This window comes from Dendrobates tinctorius, unplaced genomic scaffold, assembly GCF_039654945.1.
Source record: "Dendrobates tinctorius isolate UK_male_01 unplaced genomic scaffold, ASM3965494v1 ptg000237l, whole genome shotgun sequence".
Classification (NCBI taxonomy): domain Eukaryota; kingdom Metazoa; phylum Chordata; class Amphibia; order Anura; family Dendrobatidae; genus Dendrobates; species Dendrobates tinctorius.
This window is the reverse complement of record NW_027361904.1, coordinates 1050220-1065890: the sequence shown is the minus strand read 5'-3', so window position 1 is coordinate 1065890 and position 15671 is coordinate 1050220. Positions and strand designations below refer to the sequence as shown.

The following is a 15671-nucleotide window of genomic DNA, read 5'->3' as shown; positions in this document are numbered from 1 at the left end:
GCTCCGCTCCGCGCACATTACACACGAGGCTCCGCTCCGCGCACATTACACACGAGGCTCCGCTCCGCGCACATTACACACGAGGCTCCGCTCCGCGCACATTACACACGAGGCTCCGCTCCACACACATTACACACGCGGCTCCGCTCCCTGCACATTACACACGAGGCTCCGCGCACATTACACACGAGGCTCCGCTCCGCGCACATTACACACGAGGCTCCGCTCCGCGCACATTACACACGAGGCTCCGCTCCGCGCACATTACACACGAGGCTCCGCTCCGCGCACATTACACACGAGGCTCCGCTCCACACACATTACACACGCGGCTCCGCTCCGCGCACATTACACACGAGGCTCCGCTCCGCGCACATTACACACGAGGCTCCGCTCCGCGCACATTACACACGAGGCTCCGCTCCGCGCACATTACACACGAGGCTCCGCTCCGCGCACATTACACACGAGGCTCCGCTCCGCGCACATTACACACGAGGCTCCGCTCCGCACACATTACACACGAGGCTCCGCTCCACACACATTACACACGCGGCTCCGCTCCGCACATTACACACGAGGCTCCGCTCCGCGCACATTACACACGCGGCTCCGCTCCACACACATTACACACGCGGCTCCGCTCCCTGCACATTACACACGCGGCTCCGCGCACATTACACACGAGGCTCCGCTCCGCGCACATTACACACGAGGCTCCGCTCCGCGCACATTACACACGCGGCTCCGCTCCCTGCACATTACACACGAGGCTCCGCGCACATTACACACGCGGCTCCGCTCCGCGCACATTACACACGCGGCTCCGCTCCGCACACATTACACACGCGGCTCCGCTCCATCCTCCTCTATAATACTAGACATCATCCAGCACAGCAACGTCCTGCAGACACTGAGACACCTGGAGCTCCGCCCCCGATCATGTGACTGCTCCCCATGTGACTGATCACATGACTGTGACGTCACGCAGGTCCTGTCCGCACACGGCCGCTCTGCAGGTGGAGGTATGTGTGTGTTTCTGTCACTCGCTTCTATGGCGCCACCATATTCCTCAGCGCTGTACAGACATTATCACAATCTAATTCCCCATCAGTCTCTGGAGCGCGGGAGGAAAAACGGGGAGAACATACAGACTCCCTGCAGATGGCGCCCTCCTCCTGTTATTGGGGAGGATTAACCCTTTATGCGGCTGATGATGGGAGGAGTTGTAGTTGTTATTATCTGTGTGGTTACATCTGATGTCACATGACCGCTGCTGTATTCAGTCTCCAGCCCCCAGGACTCTCCTGCACCTTCCTCCCTATGACATGGCCTCAGTGTGGCCCCTCAGGGCTCCTGTACCTTCCTCCCTATGACATGGCCTCAGTGTGGCCCCTCAGGGCTCCTGTACCTTGCTCCCTATGACATGGCCTCAGTGTGGCCCCTCAGGGCTCCTGTACATTCCTCCCTATGACATGGCCTCAGTGTGGCCCCTCAGGGCTCCTGTACCTTGCTCCCTCTGACATGGCCTCAGTGTGGCCCCTCAGGGCTCCTGAACCTTCCTCCCTATGACATGGCCTCAGTGTGACCCCTCTGGGCTCCTGTACCTTCCTCCCTATGACATGACCTCAGTGTGGCCCTATCGGGCTCCTGTTCCTTCCTCCCTATGACATGGCCCCAGTGTGGCCCCTCAGGGCTCCTGAACCTTCCTCCCTATGACATGGCCTCAGTGTGGCCCCTCAGGACTCTCCTGGAACTTCCTCCCAATGACATGGCCTCAGTGTGGCCCCTCCGGGCTCCTGTACCTTCCTCCCAATGACATGGCCTCAGTGTGACCCCTCTGGGCTCCTGTACCTTCCTCCCAATGACATGGCCTCAGTGTGGCCCCTCAGGGCTCCTGTACCTTCCTCCCTATGACATGGCCTCAGTGTGGCCCCTCAGGACTCTCCTGGAACTTCCTCCCTATGACATGGCCTCAGTGTGGCCCCTCAGGGCTCCTGTACCTTCCTCCCTATGACATGGCCTCAGTGTGACCCCTCTGGGCTCCTGTACCTTCCTCCCAATGACATGGCCTCAGTGTGGCCCCTCAGGGCTCCTGAACCTTCCTCCCTATGACATGGCCTCAGTGTGGCCCCTCAGGACTCTCCTGGAACTTCCTCCCTATGACATGGCCTCAGTGTGGCCCCTCAGGGCTCCTGTACCTTCCTCCCTATGACATGGCCTCAGTGTGGCCCCTCAGGGCTCCTGTACCTTCCTCCCAATGACATGGCCTCAGTGTGGCCCCTCAGGGCTCCTGTACCTTCCTCCCAATGACATGACCTCAGTGTGGCCCCTCAGGGCTCCTGTACATTCCTCCCTATGACATGGCCTCAGTGTGCCCCTCAGGGCTCCTGTACCTTCCTCCCTATGACATGGCCTCAGTGTGGCCCCTCAGGGATCCTGTACCCTCCTCCTTATGACATGGCCTCAGTGTGGCCCCTCAGGGCTCCTGTACCTTCCTCCCTATGACATGGCCTCAGTGTGGCCCCTCAGGGATCCTGTACCTTCCTCCCTATGACATGGCCTCAGTGTGGCCCCTCAGGGCTCCTGTACCTTCCTCCCTATGATGTGGCCTCAGTGTGGCCCCTCAGGGATCCTGGACCTTCCTCCCTATGACATGGCCTCAGTGTGGCCCCTCAGGGCTCCTGTACCTTCCTCCCTATGACATGGCCTCAGTGTGGCCCCTCAGGGCTCCTGTACCTTCCTCCCTTTGACATGGCCTCAGTGTGTCCCCTCAGGGCTCCTGTACCTTCCTCCCTATGACATGGCCTCAGTGTGGCCCCTCAGGGCTCCTGTACCTTCCTCCCTATGACATGGCCTCAGTGTGGCCCCTCAGGACTCTCCTGCACCTTCCTCCCTATGACATGGCCTCAGTGTGGCCCCTCATGGCTCCTGTACCTTCCTTCCTATGACATGGCCTCAGTGTGGCCCCTCAGGGCTCCTGTACCTTCCTCCCTATGACATGGCCTCAGTGTGGCCCCTCAGGGCTCCTGTGCCTTCCTCCCTATGACATGGCCTCAGTGTGGCCCCTCCAAGCTCCTGTACTTTCCTCCCTATGACATGGCCTCTGTGTGGCCCCTCAAGACTCTCCTGTACCTTCCTCCCTATGACATGGCCTCAGTGTGGCCCCTCAGGACTCCTGTACCTTCCTCTCTTTGCGATTGCCTCAGTGTGGCCCCTCAGGGCTCCTGTACCTTCCTCTCTATGACATGGCCTCAATGTGGCCCCTCAGGGCTCCTGTACCTTCCTCCCTATGACATGGCCTCAGTGTGGCCCCTCATGGCTCCTGTACCTTCCTCCCTATGACATGGCCTCAGTGTGGCCTCTCAGGGTTCGTGTACCTTCCTCCCTATGACATGGCCTCAGTGTGGCCCCTCAGGGCTCTCCTGTATCTTCCTCACTATGACATGGCCTCAGTGTGGCTCCTCAGTGCTCCTGTGCCTTCCTCCCTATGACATGGCCTCAGTGAGGCCCCTCAGGGCTCTTGTACCTTCCTCCCTATGACATGGCCTCAGTGTGGCCACTCAGGGTTCCTGTACCTTCCTCCCTATGATATGGCGTCAATGTGGGTCCTCAGGGCTCCTGTACCTTCCTCCCTATGACATGGCCTCAGTGTGGCTCCTCAGTGCTCCTGTGCCTTCCTCCCTATGACATGGCCTCAGTGTGGCCCCTCAGGGCTCCTGTACCTTCCTCCCTATGACATGGCCTCAGTGTGGCCCCTCAGGGCTCCTGTACCTTCCTCCCTATGACATGGCCTCAGTGTGGCCCCTCAGGGCTCCTGTACCTTCCTCCCTTTGACATGGCCTCAGTGTGTCCCCTCAGGGCTCCTGTACCTTCCTCCCTATGACATGGCCTCAGTGTGGCCCCTCAGGGCTCCTGTACCTTCCTCCCTATGACATGGCCTCAGTGTGGCCCCTCAGGACTCTCCTGCACCTTCCTCCCTATGACATGGCCTCAGTGTGGCCCCTCATGGCTCCTGTACCTTCCTTCCTATGACATGGCCTCAGTGTGGCCCCTCAGGGCTCCTGTACCTTCCTCCCTATGACATGGCCTCAGTGTGGCCCCTCAGGGCTCCTGTGCCTTCCTCCCTATGACATGGCCTCAGTGTGGCCCCTCCAAGCTCCTGTACTTTCCTCCCTATGACATGGCCTCTGTGTGGCCCCTCAAGACTCTCCTGTACCTTCCTCCCTATGACATGGCCTCAGTGTGGCCCCTCAGGACTCCTGTACCTTCCTCTCTTTGCGATTGCCACAGTGTGGCCCCTCAGGGCTCCTGTACCTTCCTCTCTATGACATGGCCTCAATGTGGCCCCTCAGGGCTCCTGTACCTTCCTCCCTATGACATGGCCTCAGTGTGGCCCCTCAGGGCTCCTGTACCTTCCTCCCTATGACATGGCCTCAGTGTGGCCCCTCAGGGCTCCTGTATCTTTTTCCCTATGACATGGCCTCAGTGTGGCCCCTCAGGTCTCCTGTACCTTCCTCCCTATGACATGGCCTCAGTGTGGCCTCTCAGGGTTCGTGTACCTTCCTCCCTATGACATGGCCTCAGTGTGACCCCTCAGGGCTCTCCTGTATCTTCCTCACTATGACATGGCCTCAGTGTGGCTCCTCAGTGCTCCTGTGCCTTCCTCCCTATGACATGGCCTCAGTGAGGCCCCTCAGGGCTCTTGTACCTTCCTCCCTATGACATGGCCTCAGTGTGGCCACTCAGGGTTCCTGTACCTTCCTCCCTATGACATGGCCTCAGTGTGGCCACTCAGGGCTCTCCTGTACCTTCCTCCCTATGACATGGCCTCAGTGTGGCCCCTCAGGGCTCCTGTACCTTCCTCCCTATGACATGGCCTCAGTGTGGCCCCTCATGGCTCTTGTACCTTCCTAGCTATGACATGGCCTCAGTGTGGCCCCTCAGGGCTCCTGTACCTTCCTCCCTTTGAAATGGCCTCAGTGTGTCCCCTCAGGGCTCCTGTACCTTCCTCCCTATGACATGGCCTCAATGTGGCCCCTCAGGGCTCCTGTACCTTCCTCCCTATGACATGGCCTCAGTGTGGCCCCTCAGGACTCTCCTGCACCTTCCTCCCTATGACATGGCCTCAGTGTGGCCCCTCATGGCTCCTGTACCTTCCTCCCTATGACATGGCCTCAGTGTGGCCCCTCAGGGCTCCTGTTCTTTCTTCCCTATGACATGGCCTCAGTGTGGCTCCTCAGGGCTCCTGTGCCTTCCTCCCTATGACATGGCCTCAGTGTGGCCCCTCCGAGCTCCTGTACTTTCCTCCCTATGACATGGCCTCAGTGTGGCCCCTCAGGGCTCCTGTACCTTCCTCCCTATGACATGGCCTCTGTGTGGCCCCTCAGGGCTCCTGTGCCTTCCTCCCTATGACATGGCCTCAGTGTGGCTCTTCCGAGCTCCTGTACTTTCCTCTTTATGACATGGCCTCAGTGTGGCCACTCAGGGCTCCTCTACCTTCCTCCCTATGATATGGCGTCAATGTGGGTCCTCAGGGCTCCTGTACCTTCCTCCCTATGACATGGCCTCAGTGTGGCCCCTCAGGGCTCCTGTACCTTCCTCCCTTTGCCATTGCCTCAGTGTGGCCCCTCAGGGCTCCTGTACCTTCCTCCCTATGACATGGCCTCCATGTGGCCCCTCAGGGCTCCTGTACCTTCCTCCCTATGACATGGCCTCTGTGTGGCCACTCAGGGCTCCTGTACCTTCCTCCCTATGACATGGCCTCAGTGTGGCCACTCAGGGCTCCTGTATCTTCCTCCCTATGACATGGCCTCAGTGTGGCCCGCAGGGATCCTGGACCTTCCTCCCTATGACAAGGCCTCAGTGTGGCCCCTCAGGGCTCCTGTACCTTCCTCCCTATGACATGGCCTCAGTGTGGCCCCTCAGGGCTCCTGTATCTTTTTCCCTATGACATGGCCTCAGTGTGGCCCCTCAGGGCTCCTGTAACTTCCTCCCTATGACATGGCCTCAGTGTGGCCTCTCAGGGTTCGTGTACCTTCCTCCCTATGACATGGCCTCAGTGTGGCCCCTCAGGGCTCTCCTGTATCTTCCTCACTATGACATGGCCTCAGTGTGGCTCCTCAGTGCTCCTGTGCCTTCCTCCCTATGACATGGCCTCAGTGTGGCCACTCAGGGTTCCTGTACCTTCCTACCTATGACATGGCCTCAGTGTGGCCACTCAGGGCTCTCCTGTACCTTCCTCCCTATGACATGGCCTCAGTGTGGCCCCTCAGGGCTCCTGTACCTTCCTCCCTATGACATGGCCTCAGTGTGGCCCCTCAGGGCTCTTGTACCTTCCTAGCTATGACATGGCCTCAGTGTGGCCCCTCAGGGCTCCTGTACCTTCCTCCCTTTGACATGGCCTCAGTGTGTCCCCTCAGGGCTCCTGTACCTTCCTCCCTATGACATGGCCTCAATGTGGCCCCTCAGGGCTCCTGTACCTTCCTCCCTATGACATGGCCTCAGTGTGGCCCCTCAGGACTCTCCTGCACCTTCCTCCCTATGACATGGCCTCAGTGTGGCCCCTCATGGCTCCTGTACCTTCCTCCCTATGACATGGCCTCAGTGTGGCCCCTCAGGGCCTCCTGTTCTTTCTTCCCTATGACATGGCCTCAGTGTGGCTCCTCAGGGCTCCTGTGCCTTCCTCCCTATGACATGGCCTCAGTGTGGCCCCTCCGAGCTCCTGTACTTTCCTCCCTATGACATGGCCTCAGTGTGGCCCCTCAGGGCTCCTGTACCTTCCTCCCTATGACATGGCCTCTGTGTGGCCCCTCAGGGCTCCTGTGCCTTCCTCCCTATGACATGGCCTCAGTGTGGCTCTTCCGAGCTCCTGTACTTTCCTCTTTATGACATGGCCTCAGTGTGGCCACTCAGGGCTCCTCTACCTTCCTCCCTATGATATGGCGTCAATGTGGGTCCTCAGGGCTCCTGTACCTTCCTCCCTATGACATGGCCTCAGTGTGGCCCCTCAGGGCTCCTGTACCTTCCTCCCTTTGCCATTGCCTCAGTGTGGCCCCTCAGGGCTCCTGTACCTTCCTCCCTATGACATGGCCTCCATGTGGCCCCTCAGGGCTCCTGTACCTTCCTCCCTATGACATGGCCTCTGTGTGGCCACTCAGGGCTCCTGTACCTTCCTCCCTATGACATGGCCTCAGTGTGGCCACTCAGGGCTCCTGTATCTTCCTCCCTATGACATGGCCTCAGTGTGGCCCGCAGGGATCCTGGACCTTCCTCCCTATGACATGGCCTCAGTGTGGCCACTCAGGGCTCCTGTACCTTCCTCCTCATGACGTGGCCTCAGTGTGGCCCCTCAGGGCTCCTGTATCTTTTTCCCTATGACATGGCCTCAGTGTGGCCCCTCAGGGCTCCTGTACCTTCCTCCCTATGACATGGCCTCAGTGTGGCCTCTCAGGGTTCCTGTACCTTCCTCCCTATGACATGGCCTCAGTGTGGCCCCTCAGGGCTCTCCTGTATCTTCCTCACTATGACATGGCCTCAGTGAGGCCCCTCAGGGCTCCTGTACCTTCCTCCCTATGACATGGCCTCAGTGTGGCCACTCAGGGTTCCTGTACCTTCCTCCCTATGACATGGCCTCAGTGTGGCCACGCAGGGCTCTCCTGTACCTTCCTCCCTATGACATGGCCTCAGTGTGACCCCTCAGGGCTCCTGTACCTTCCTCCCTATGAAATGGCCTCAGTGTGGCCCCTCAGGGCTCTTGTACCTTCCTAGCTATGACATGGCCTCAGTGTGGCCCCTCAGGGCTCCTGTTCTTTCCTCCCTATGACATGGCCTCAGTGTGGCTCCTCAGGGCTCTTGTATCTTCCTCTCTATCACATGGCCTCAGTGTGGCTCCTCAGGGCTCCTGTGCCTTCCTCTCTATGACATGGCCTCAGTGTGGCCCCTCCGAGCTCCTGTACTTTCCTCCCTATGACATGGCCTCAGTGTGGCCCCTCAGGGCTCCTGTACCTTCCTCCCTATGACATGGCCTCAGTGTGGCCCCTCAGGGCTCCTGTACCTTCCTCCCTATGACATGGCCTCAGTGTGGCCCCTCAGGGCTCCTGTGCCTTCCTCCCTATGACATGGCCTCAGTGTGGCCCCTCCGAGCTCCTGTACTTTCCTCCCTATGACATGGCCTCTGTGTGGCCCCTCAAAACTCTCCTGTACCTTCCTCCCTATGACATGGCCTCAGTGTGGCCCCTCAGGGCTCCTGTACCTTCCTCCCTTTGCCATTGCCTCAGTGTGGCCCCTCAGGGCTCCTGTACCTTCCTCCCTATGACATGGCCTCCATGTGGCCCCTCAGGGCTCCTGTACCTTCCTCCCTATGACATGGCCTCTGTGTGGCCACTCAGGGCTCCTGTACCTTCCTCCCTATGACATGGCCTCAGTGTGGCCCCTCAGGGCTCCTGTACCTTTCTCCCTATGACATGGCCTCAGTGTGGCCCCTCAGGGCTCCTGTATCTTCCTCCCTATGACATGGCCTCAGTGTGGCCCGCTGGAATCCTGGACCTTCCTCCCTATGACATGGCCTCAGTGTGGCCCCTCAGGGCTCCTGTACCTTCCTCCTTATGACATGGCCTCAGTGTGGCCCCTCAGGGCTCCTGTATCTTTTTCCCTATGACATGGCCTCAGTGTGGCCCCTCAGGGCTCTACTGTATCTTCCTCTCTATGACATGGCCTCAGTGTGGCCACTCAGGGCTCTCCTGTACCTTCCTCCCTATGACATGGCCTCAGTGTGACCCCCTCAGGGCTCCTGTACCTTCCTCCCTATGAAATGGCCTCAGTGTGGCCCCTCAGGGCTCTTGTACCTTCCTAGCTATGACATGGACTCAGTATGGCCCCTCAGGGCTCCTGTTCTTTCCTCCCTATGACATGGCCTCAGTGTGGCTCCTCAGGGCTCTTGTATCTTCCTCTCTATCACATGGCCTCAGTGTGGCCCCTCAGGGCTCCTGTACCTTTCTCCCTATGACATGGCCTCAGTGTGGCCCCTCAGGGCTTCTGTTCTTTCCTCCCTATGACATGGCCTCAGTGTGGCTCCTCAGGGCTCTTGTACCTTCCTCTCTATCACATGGCCTCAGTGTGGCCCCTCAGGACTCTCCTGTACCTTCCTCCCTATGACATGGCCTCAGTGTGGCCACTCAGGGCTCCTGTACCTTCCTCCCTATGATATGGCGTCAATGTAGGTCCTCAGGGCTCCTGTACCTTCCTCCCTATGACATGGCCTCAGTGTGGCCCCTCAGGGCTCCTGTACCTTCCTCCCTATGACATTGCCTCAGTGTGGACCGCAGGGATCCTGGACCTTCCTCCCTATGACATGGCCTCAGTGTGGCCCCTCAGGGCTCCTGTACCTTCCTCCCTATGACGTGGCCTCAGTGTGGCCCCTCAGGGCTCCTGTATCTTTTTCCCTATGACATGGCCTCAGTGTGGCCCCTCAGGGCTCCTGCACCTTCCTCCCTATGACATGGCCTCTGTGTGGCCCCTCAGGGCTCCTGTACCTTCCTCCCTATGACATGGCCTCAGTGTGGCCCCTCAGGGCTCACCTGTATCTTCCTCACTATGACATGGCCTCAGTGTGGCCCCTCAGTGCTCCTGTGCCTTCCTCCCTATGACATGGCCTCAGTGAGGCCCCTCAGGGCTCCTGTACCTTCCTCCCTATGACATGGCCTCAGTGTGGCCCCTCAGGGCTCTCCTGTACCTTCCTCCCTATGATATGGCCTCATTGTGGCCCCTCAGGGTTCCTGTACCTTCCTCCCTATGACATGGCCTCAGTGTGGCCCCTCAGGGCTCTCCTGTACCTTCCTCCCTATGACATGGCCTCAGTGTGGCCCCTCAGGGCTCTCCTGTACCTTCTTCCCTATGACATGGCCTCAGTGTGGCCCCTCAGGGCTCCTGTACCTTCCTCCCTATGACATGGCCTCAGTGTGGCCACTCAGGGCTCCTGTACCTTCCTCCCTATGATATGGCCTCAGTGTGGCCCCTCAGATATCCTGGACCTTCCTCCCTATGACATGGCCTCAGTGTAGCCCCTCAGGGCTCCTGTACCTTCCTCCCTATGACGTGGCCTCAGTGTGGCCCCTCAGGGCTCCTGTACCTTCCTCCCTATAACGTGGCCTCAGTGTGGCCCCTCAGGGCTCCTGTATCTTTTTCCCTATGACATGGCCTCAGTGTGGCTCCTCAGGGCTCCTGTCCAGCAGCCCAGTATTCCTCTGCTCTGCTGACCGCTCCTGGTCTGTACCGGCCCCGTGTCCTCAAGGTCTCCTTCACACCGGTATTTGGAGTCTCCATAATCCGCAAAACAGATCCCCTCTGTCTCCACGTGACACTTCTGGGCGCAGCGATCTCCTCCTCACTGTGTGATCTCCTCTGTTCGGCCTCTGTCGCTCCTTCCTCTTCTTGCTGTTACCGCTGCTGCTCTCCTATAACAGTGACTGGATGTGACGCTCGGCCGCTCTTACTGGGCCTCTATGGACGGGGTCTGCAGAAATCTTGACCCTAAGCCTCTATTGTGGTCAGGAGTTAAGGCGGACCCCTGGAATACGTCCACGGCGTGGCTGCTGGCCGGTGGAGCGAGCTGGCAGAGAAGACGTATGATGACAAATCAAAGTCAGGAGGTGAAAGTCCGGGACAGAATGGAAAATAAAGAGCGAACTACAAGTGATAACCAGCGCTCCGCTGTAAGACATAGAATCCCTGCTGGGTGGTACCATAAGTCCCAGCAACACTAATGTTATATAGGAACATGTCACTGCCTGCACACAGTGCAAGAGCGGCGCCACCTACAGGCAGAGGTCACGGGAGAGGATAGAAATGGGGTTTAGTTTATAAATGTTTCTCCATATTGTTTCCTATGAAGTTTATGTTGTTTTTATCTCATATTTTCTCCATTCAGGTTTCTCCAATAAAGGATCCTCTGCTGATAACGTCTCTGCGGGAATCTTCCTGATTAATGTGTCAGGGATGAATAAGGACAGAGGCAAGATGGCGGAGAGGATACTAAACCTCACCCTGGAGATAATCTTCCATCTTACCGGAGAGGTGAGAGGCTCTGATGTCATCAGATGACCTCATTATCTATGGGAATAACGGGATATGACCGGAGAGGTGAGAGGCTCTGATGTCATCACATGACCTCATTATGGGAATAACAGGGGATATGACCGGAGAGGTGAGAGGCTCTGATGTCATCACATGACCTCATTATCTATGGGAATAACAGGGGATATGACCGGAGAGGTGAGAGGCTCTGATGTCATCACATGACCTCATTATCTATGGGAATAACAGGGGATATGACCGGCGAGGTGAGAGGCTCTGATGTCATCATATGACCTCATTATCTATGGGAATAACGGGATATGACTGGACAGGTGAGAGGTTCTGATGTCATCACATGACCTCGTTATCTATGGGGATAATGGGATATGAACGGAGAGGTGAGAGGCTCTGATGTCATCACATGACCTCATTATCTATGGGAATAACAGGGGAAATGACCGGAGAGGTGAAAGGCTCTGATGTCATCACATGACATCATTATCTATGGGAATAACAGGGGATATGACTGGAGAGGTGAGAGGCTCTGATGACATCACATGACCTCATTATCTATGGGAATAACAGGGGATATGACCGGAGAGGTGAGAGGCTCTGATGTCATCACATGACCTCATTATCTATGGGAATAACAGGGGAAATGACCGGAGAGGTGATAGGCTCTGATGTCATCACATTACCTCGTTGTCTATGGGGATAACGGGATATGACCGGAGAGGTGAGAGGCTCTGATGTCATCACATGACCTCATTATCTATGGGAATAACAGGGGATATGACCGGAGAGGTGAGAGGCTCTGATGTCATCACATGACCTCGTTATCTATGGGGATAACGGGATATGACCGGAGAGGTGAGAGGTTCTGATGTCATCACATGACCTCATTATCTATGGGAATAACAGGGGATATGACCGGAGAGGTGAGAGGCTCTGATGTCATCACATGACCTCATTATCTATGGGAATAACAGGGGATATGACCGGAGAGGTGATGGACTCTGGAGATGTCTGTAGTGATATTATTAATGTCTCCACACTCAGGATTACACATTAGTAAAGACCTCTAGTGATCGCTGTCAGTCCCCTGTATCTGAAGGACGGGAAGGAACCATGAGCCCAATCCCGGGGCCTCCACCTCACCACCAGATACATGAGGACATCAATGCCCAGAAGATCCTAGAACTCACTAACAAGATGATTGAGCTGCTGACTGGAGAGGTGATGCTGCTGGGAATTCTGGGACATTATACAGGACAGCACTGGAGGATTGTGGGTGATCACGGTATTATTGTGTGTGTCAGGTTCCTATAAGGTGTCAGGATGTCACCGTCTATCTCTCCATGGAGGAGTGGGAGTATTTGGAAGGACACAAGGATCGGTACCAGGAGGTGATGATGGGGGAGCACCGGCCCCGCACATCACCAGGTAATAGACAGGACTAAATACACACGACCTATAATTCTCTGTATGTAATAATGATGTCAGTCCTGTCTGTGTCTCCTCAGTTCTCTCCAGTAAGAGGACAACCCCAGAGAGATGTCCCGCTCCTCCTCCTCCACAGGACCATCAGGTAGATGGAGATCTCCCTATGATGTGTAGACGGCTGTGACGTCCTTGTGTTCAGTCTTGTTTTCTCCTCCAGTATTATATGTTTTATACTTGTGTATAAAACACAATGAGAACGGTGGAGACGGCAGGATCACAGCTGACCATAAACATCACATGTCTGGATCTTCTCACCATTATTCCCGGAGACTGCTCCGATCATCGGGGACTTTTACAATATTTGTTTTGCAGGTTTTGGATCCGGATAAAGACCTCAATAATATTAATGGTCCATAGAGAAATTTGAGGGACGATCACCGGTGTAAAGAGGAGACCCCTTATGTGAGGGGCGATCAATGGTGTAAAGAGGAGACCCTTAATGTGAGGAGCGATCAGCGGTGTGAAGAGGAGACCCCTACAGATCACTGCCCAGGTGAGGGTCTTTAGATGAATATCTCTTTCAGCACAATGTGAATTGATAATGATGTGATCCTGTTATACAGTATCTGAGGTCACAGATTGTCATTTATAATATAGGTGATAATACTGTAAATACTCATATTAGCCAACCTGAGTATAAGCTGAGGCACTTGATTTTGCCACGAAAAACTGGAAAAACTTATTGACTCGAGTATAAGCTAGATATGCCTGGTTCCTCATTCCCATCCTTGTCGACATGACTCCTTATCCCCATCCTCGTCTGCATAGCTCCTCATCCCTATCCTTGTATGCGTGGCCCCCATGAGTAAAGCATAAAAAAAAACTCCTACTTACCTTCCCTGTGCGCCTTCGCAGCATCTTGTTCCTGCGCCAGCAGTTGCTGCGGCCCAGCAATAATTTTTCCCCGCTCATTAAAGGAATGACTATTCACCTCTCTCCACGCCTGTGGGAGTGGAGAGAGGTGAATATTCATTATCTTAATGAGCGGACACATGTGGAAGCCGGTGGATGCTGCTGACAGTGTGCGCGCTATAGGAGAAATGAATATTCATTTCTCTTTAGCAGTGGGCACAGGCTTTATCTGCAGCAGCCGGCTCCTGTCTATGTGACCCGCTGCTCCCCCTCCCCTGCCGTCTTCTGAGACAATGATTTGTGTTTAAGCCGAGCGGGGTGTTTTAAGCACAAAAAAATGTGCTGAAAAACTCGGCTTATACACAAGTATATACTGTATACAGCTGGAAATTATACTTATGTGAGCGGCCAATTTCTTCATCATCTGATGTCAGAAAAGGTATTTGTCAAATTTGGGCCTCAGAAACCATCAAGTCCTATTAATCTTATGTTAGTGTTTGGTGACAGAATCAGGGGTGTGGCATCGGAGACCATTTTGGTGGAGTCGAAGTTGGTATTTGAGCATTTCACAGTGACTCAAGATAAAATAACATTTTGTGTGTCAGTGTATAAGTGTCCCCGATGAAATCAAATGCTGTGATGCCCAAATCAGTGCATACTCAGGCAGTGGTAAAAATGCTCCTTCAAGAGTTTCCAATCTAAAAAGACATTTACAATGCTGCCACCCAGAAGTTGACAAAGCTGTGATTGAAAAAGATCACAGCTTCATCAAGAACCCAGAGACCAGCACTTCCCGCCAGGCAAAGGAGGAGGAAAGAGCGTCTCACACATCAGTTACAAGATATTTTGCAAGTGACAAAGTTACTGTAACAATGACAGCAGATGTGTTTAAAAGACAGCTCATCGAGCTTCTTGTGAAGGACGGTGTACCATTATCATTATTAGCACGACCAGCTTTTCCAGCTCTTAATGGGGAAATGGCTGCAAACTTGATGTTTCTCTGGAAAGAGAAAGTATTAGAAAATTAGTGATTGAAGAAGCCCTTAACCAAAAGGAAGATCTTAAAAAGACTCTCAAGAGACGCTTTGTGTTTCTTAAAATGGATTCCTGCACACGTCACAGAGTGAACTATTTTGCTATCAACGTTCGATATGTTTGTGACAACAAAAAAATTGTTACTAAGACGCTGGCAGTAAAAGATCCTAAAGCTCATCACAGCAGCCAGTTTCTCCAGACCTTAGTGGAAAAAGATCAGCAAGATTATGAACTTAGAAAAGAACAGGTTCTTGCTATTGTAACTGATAATGCTTCAAACATAAGTACAATTACACTGATGAATGAGAGTAATGAAGGTGAACAGCAGCTGGAAGAACATTTCACATTCAGTATGTTGGAGATGTAAGACCACAGTCCTGTTCCCATAACGGAGGAACAAACAGATATTACTACAGAAGAACAGCAAAATGATTCTTTACAAATAGATGATCTTGTTGAAGCTGCTTCACACCTCTTTCCTATTCATCACATGCGCTGTGTTGTGCACACGCTGCAGCTGGCAATAAGAGAGTCTGCAAGAGGGACATGCTGGAACTCTGAATAGCAAAGTGAGGAAATTGGCTATTGCTGCCGGAACCCCTAAAATTGATTCCATCTTGAAGAGACGTGCTGGAAAAAGGGCAATTGTGGATCAAGCCACTCGAAGGGGGAGCACTTATTTAATGACTGAAGGATAGCTTGAGCTGAAACCCTTCCTTGTTGATATGGCCAACCCTCAGGTAACACTACAGGTCATTGTATATTGGTAGATGATCAACAGCTTACTAAAGGAAGAGAAGCTCTGCTTGAGGTAGCAGTTGGGATGAGTGGGCTACAGGACGGACAAGAGCAAGAAGACTCGGATCCTGCCAGTGCTGCTGCTGCCATTTCTTCATCCTCGTCAGATGAGGAGTTTGATTTCGAAAAGTTTTTGGCTGAAGTGGAGCAGGCAAAGCGTTGCCCTAGGGAAAAATAATCCACTGCCATAGAAAACAGATTGTCCATATTTCAGCAAAATTTTTCACTTGCTCTTAAAGAAGTAGAAGAGTTCAATCGTTCATCAAAACTGACTGTGCATGAGGCAATTCCTTTACACCCTGACATTGTTAGAGATGTTGCCCATGTGGTTACTGCTTTGCCACCAACACAAGTTAGTGTAGAGAGGTCGTTCATTAGCCTTAAAATAATTGGGTCAGATGTGAGGTCAT

The 15671-nt window shown here is 54.5% G+C and overlaps 2 protein-coding genes across 2 annotated transcripts in view; both read left to right on the top strand.

The window, feature by feature from the left end:
* The window catches only part of LOC141060481 (uncharacterized), a 242517-nt gene that overhangs the window by 114729 nt on the left and 112117 nt on the right, over nucleotides 1-15671 (top strand).
* Nucleotides 850-12704, top strand: LOC141060490 (gastrula zinc finger protein XlCGF66.1-like). Its single transcript, XM_073556753.1, has 5 exons — nucleotides 850-1025; nucleotides 10928-11073; nucleotides 12133-12309; nucleotides 12393-12516; nucleotides 12597-12704. The coding sequence occupies exons 2-5, from the start codon at nucleotides 10996-10998 to the stop codon at nucleotides 12698-12700; spliced, it is 483 nt and encodes a 160-aa protein (XP_073412854.1). The 5' UTR covers nucleotides 850-1025; nucleotides 10928-10995; the 3' UTR covers nucleotides 12701-12704.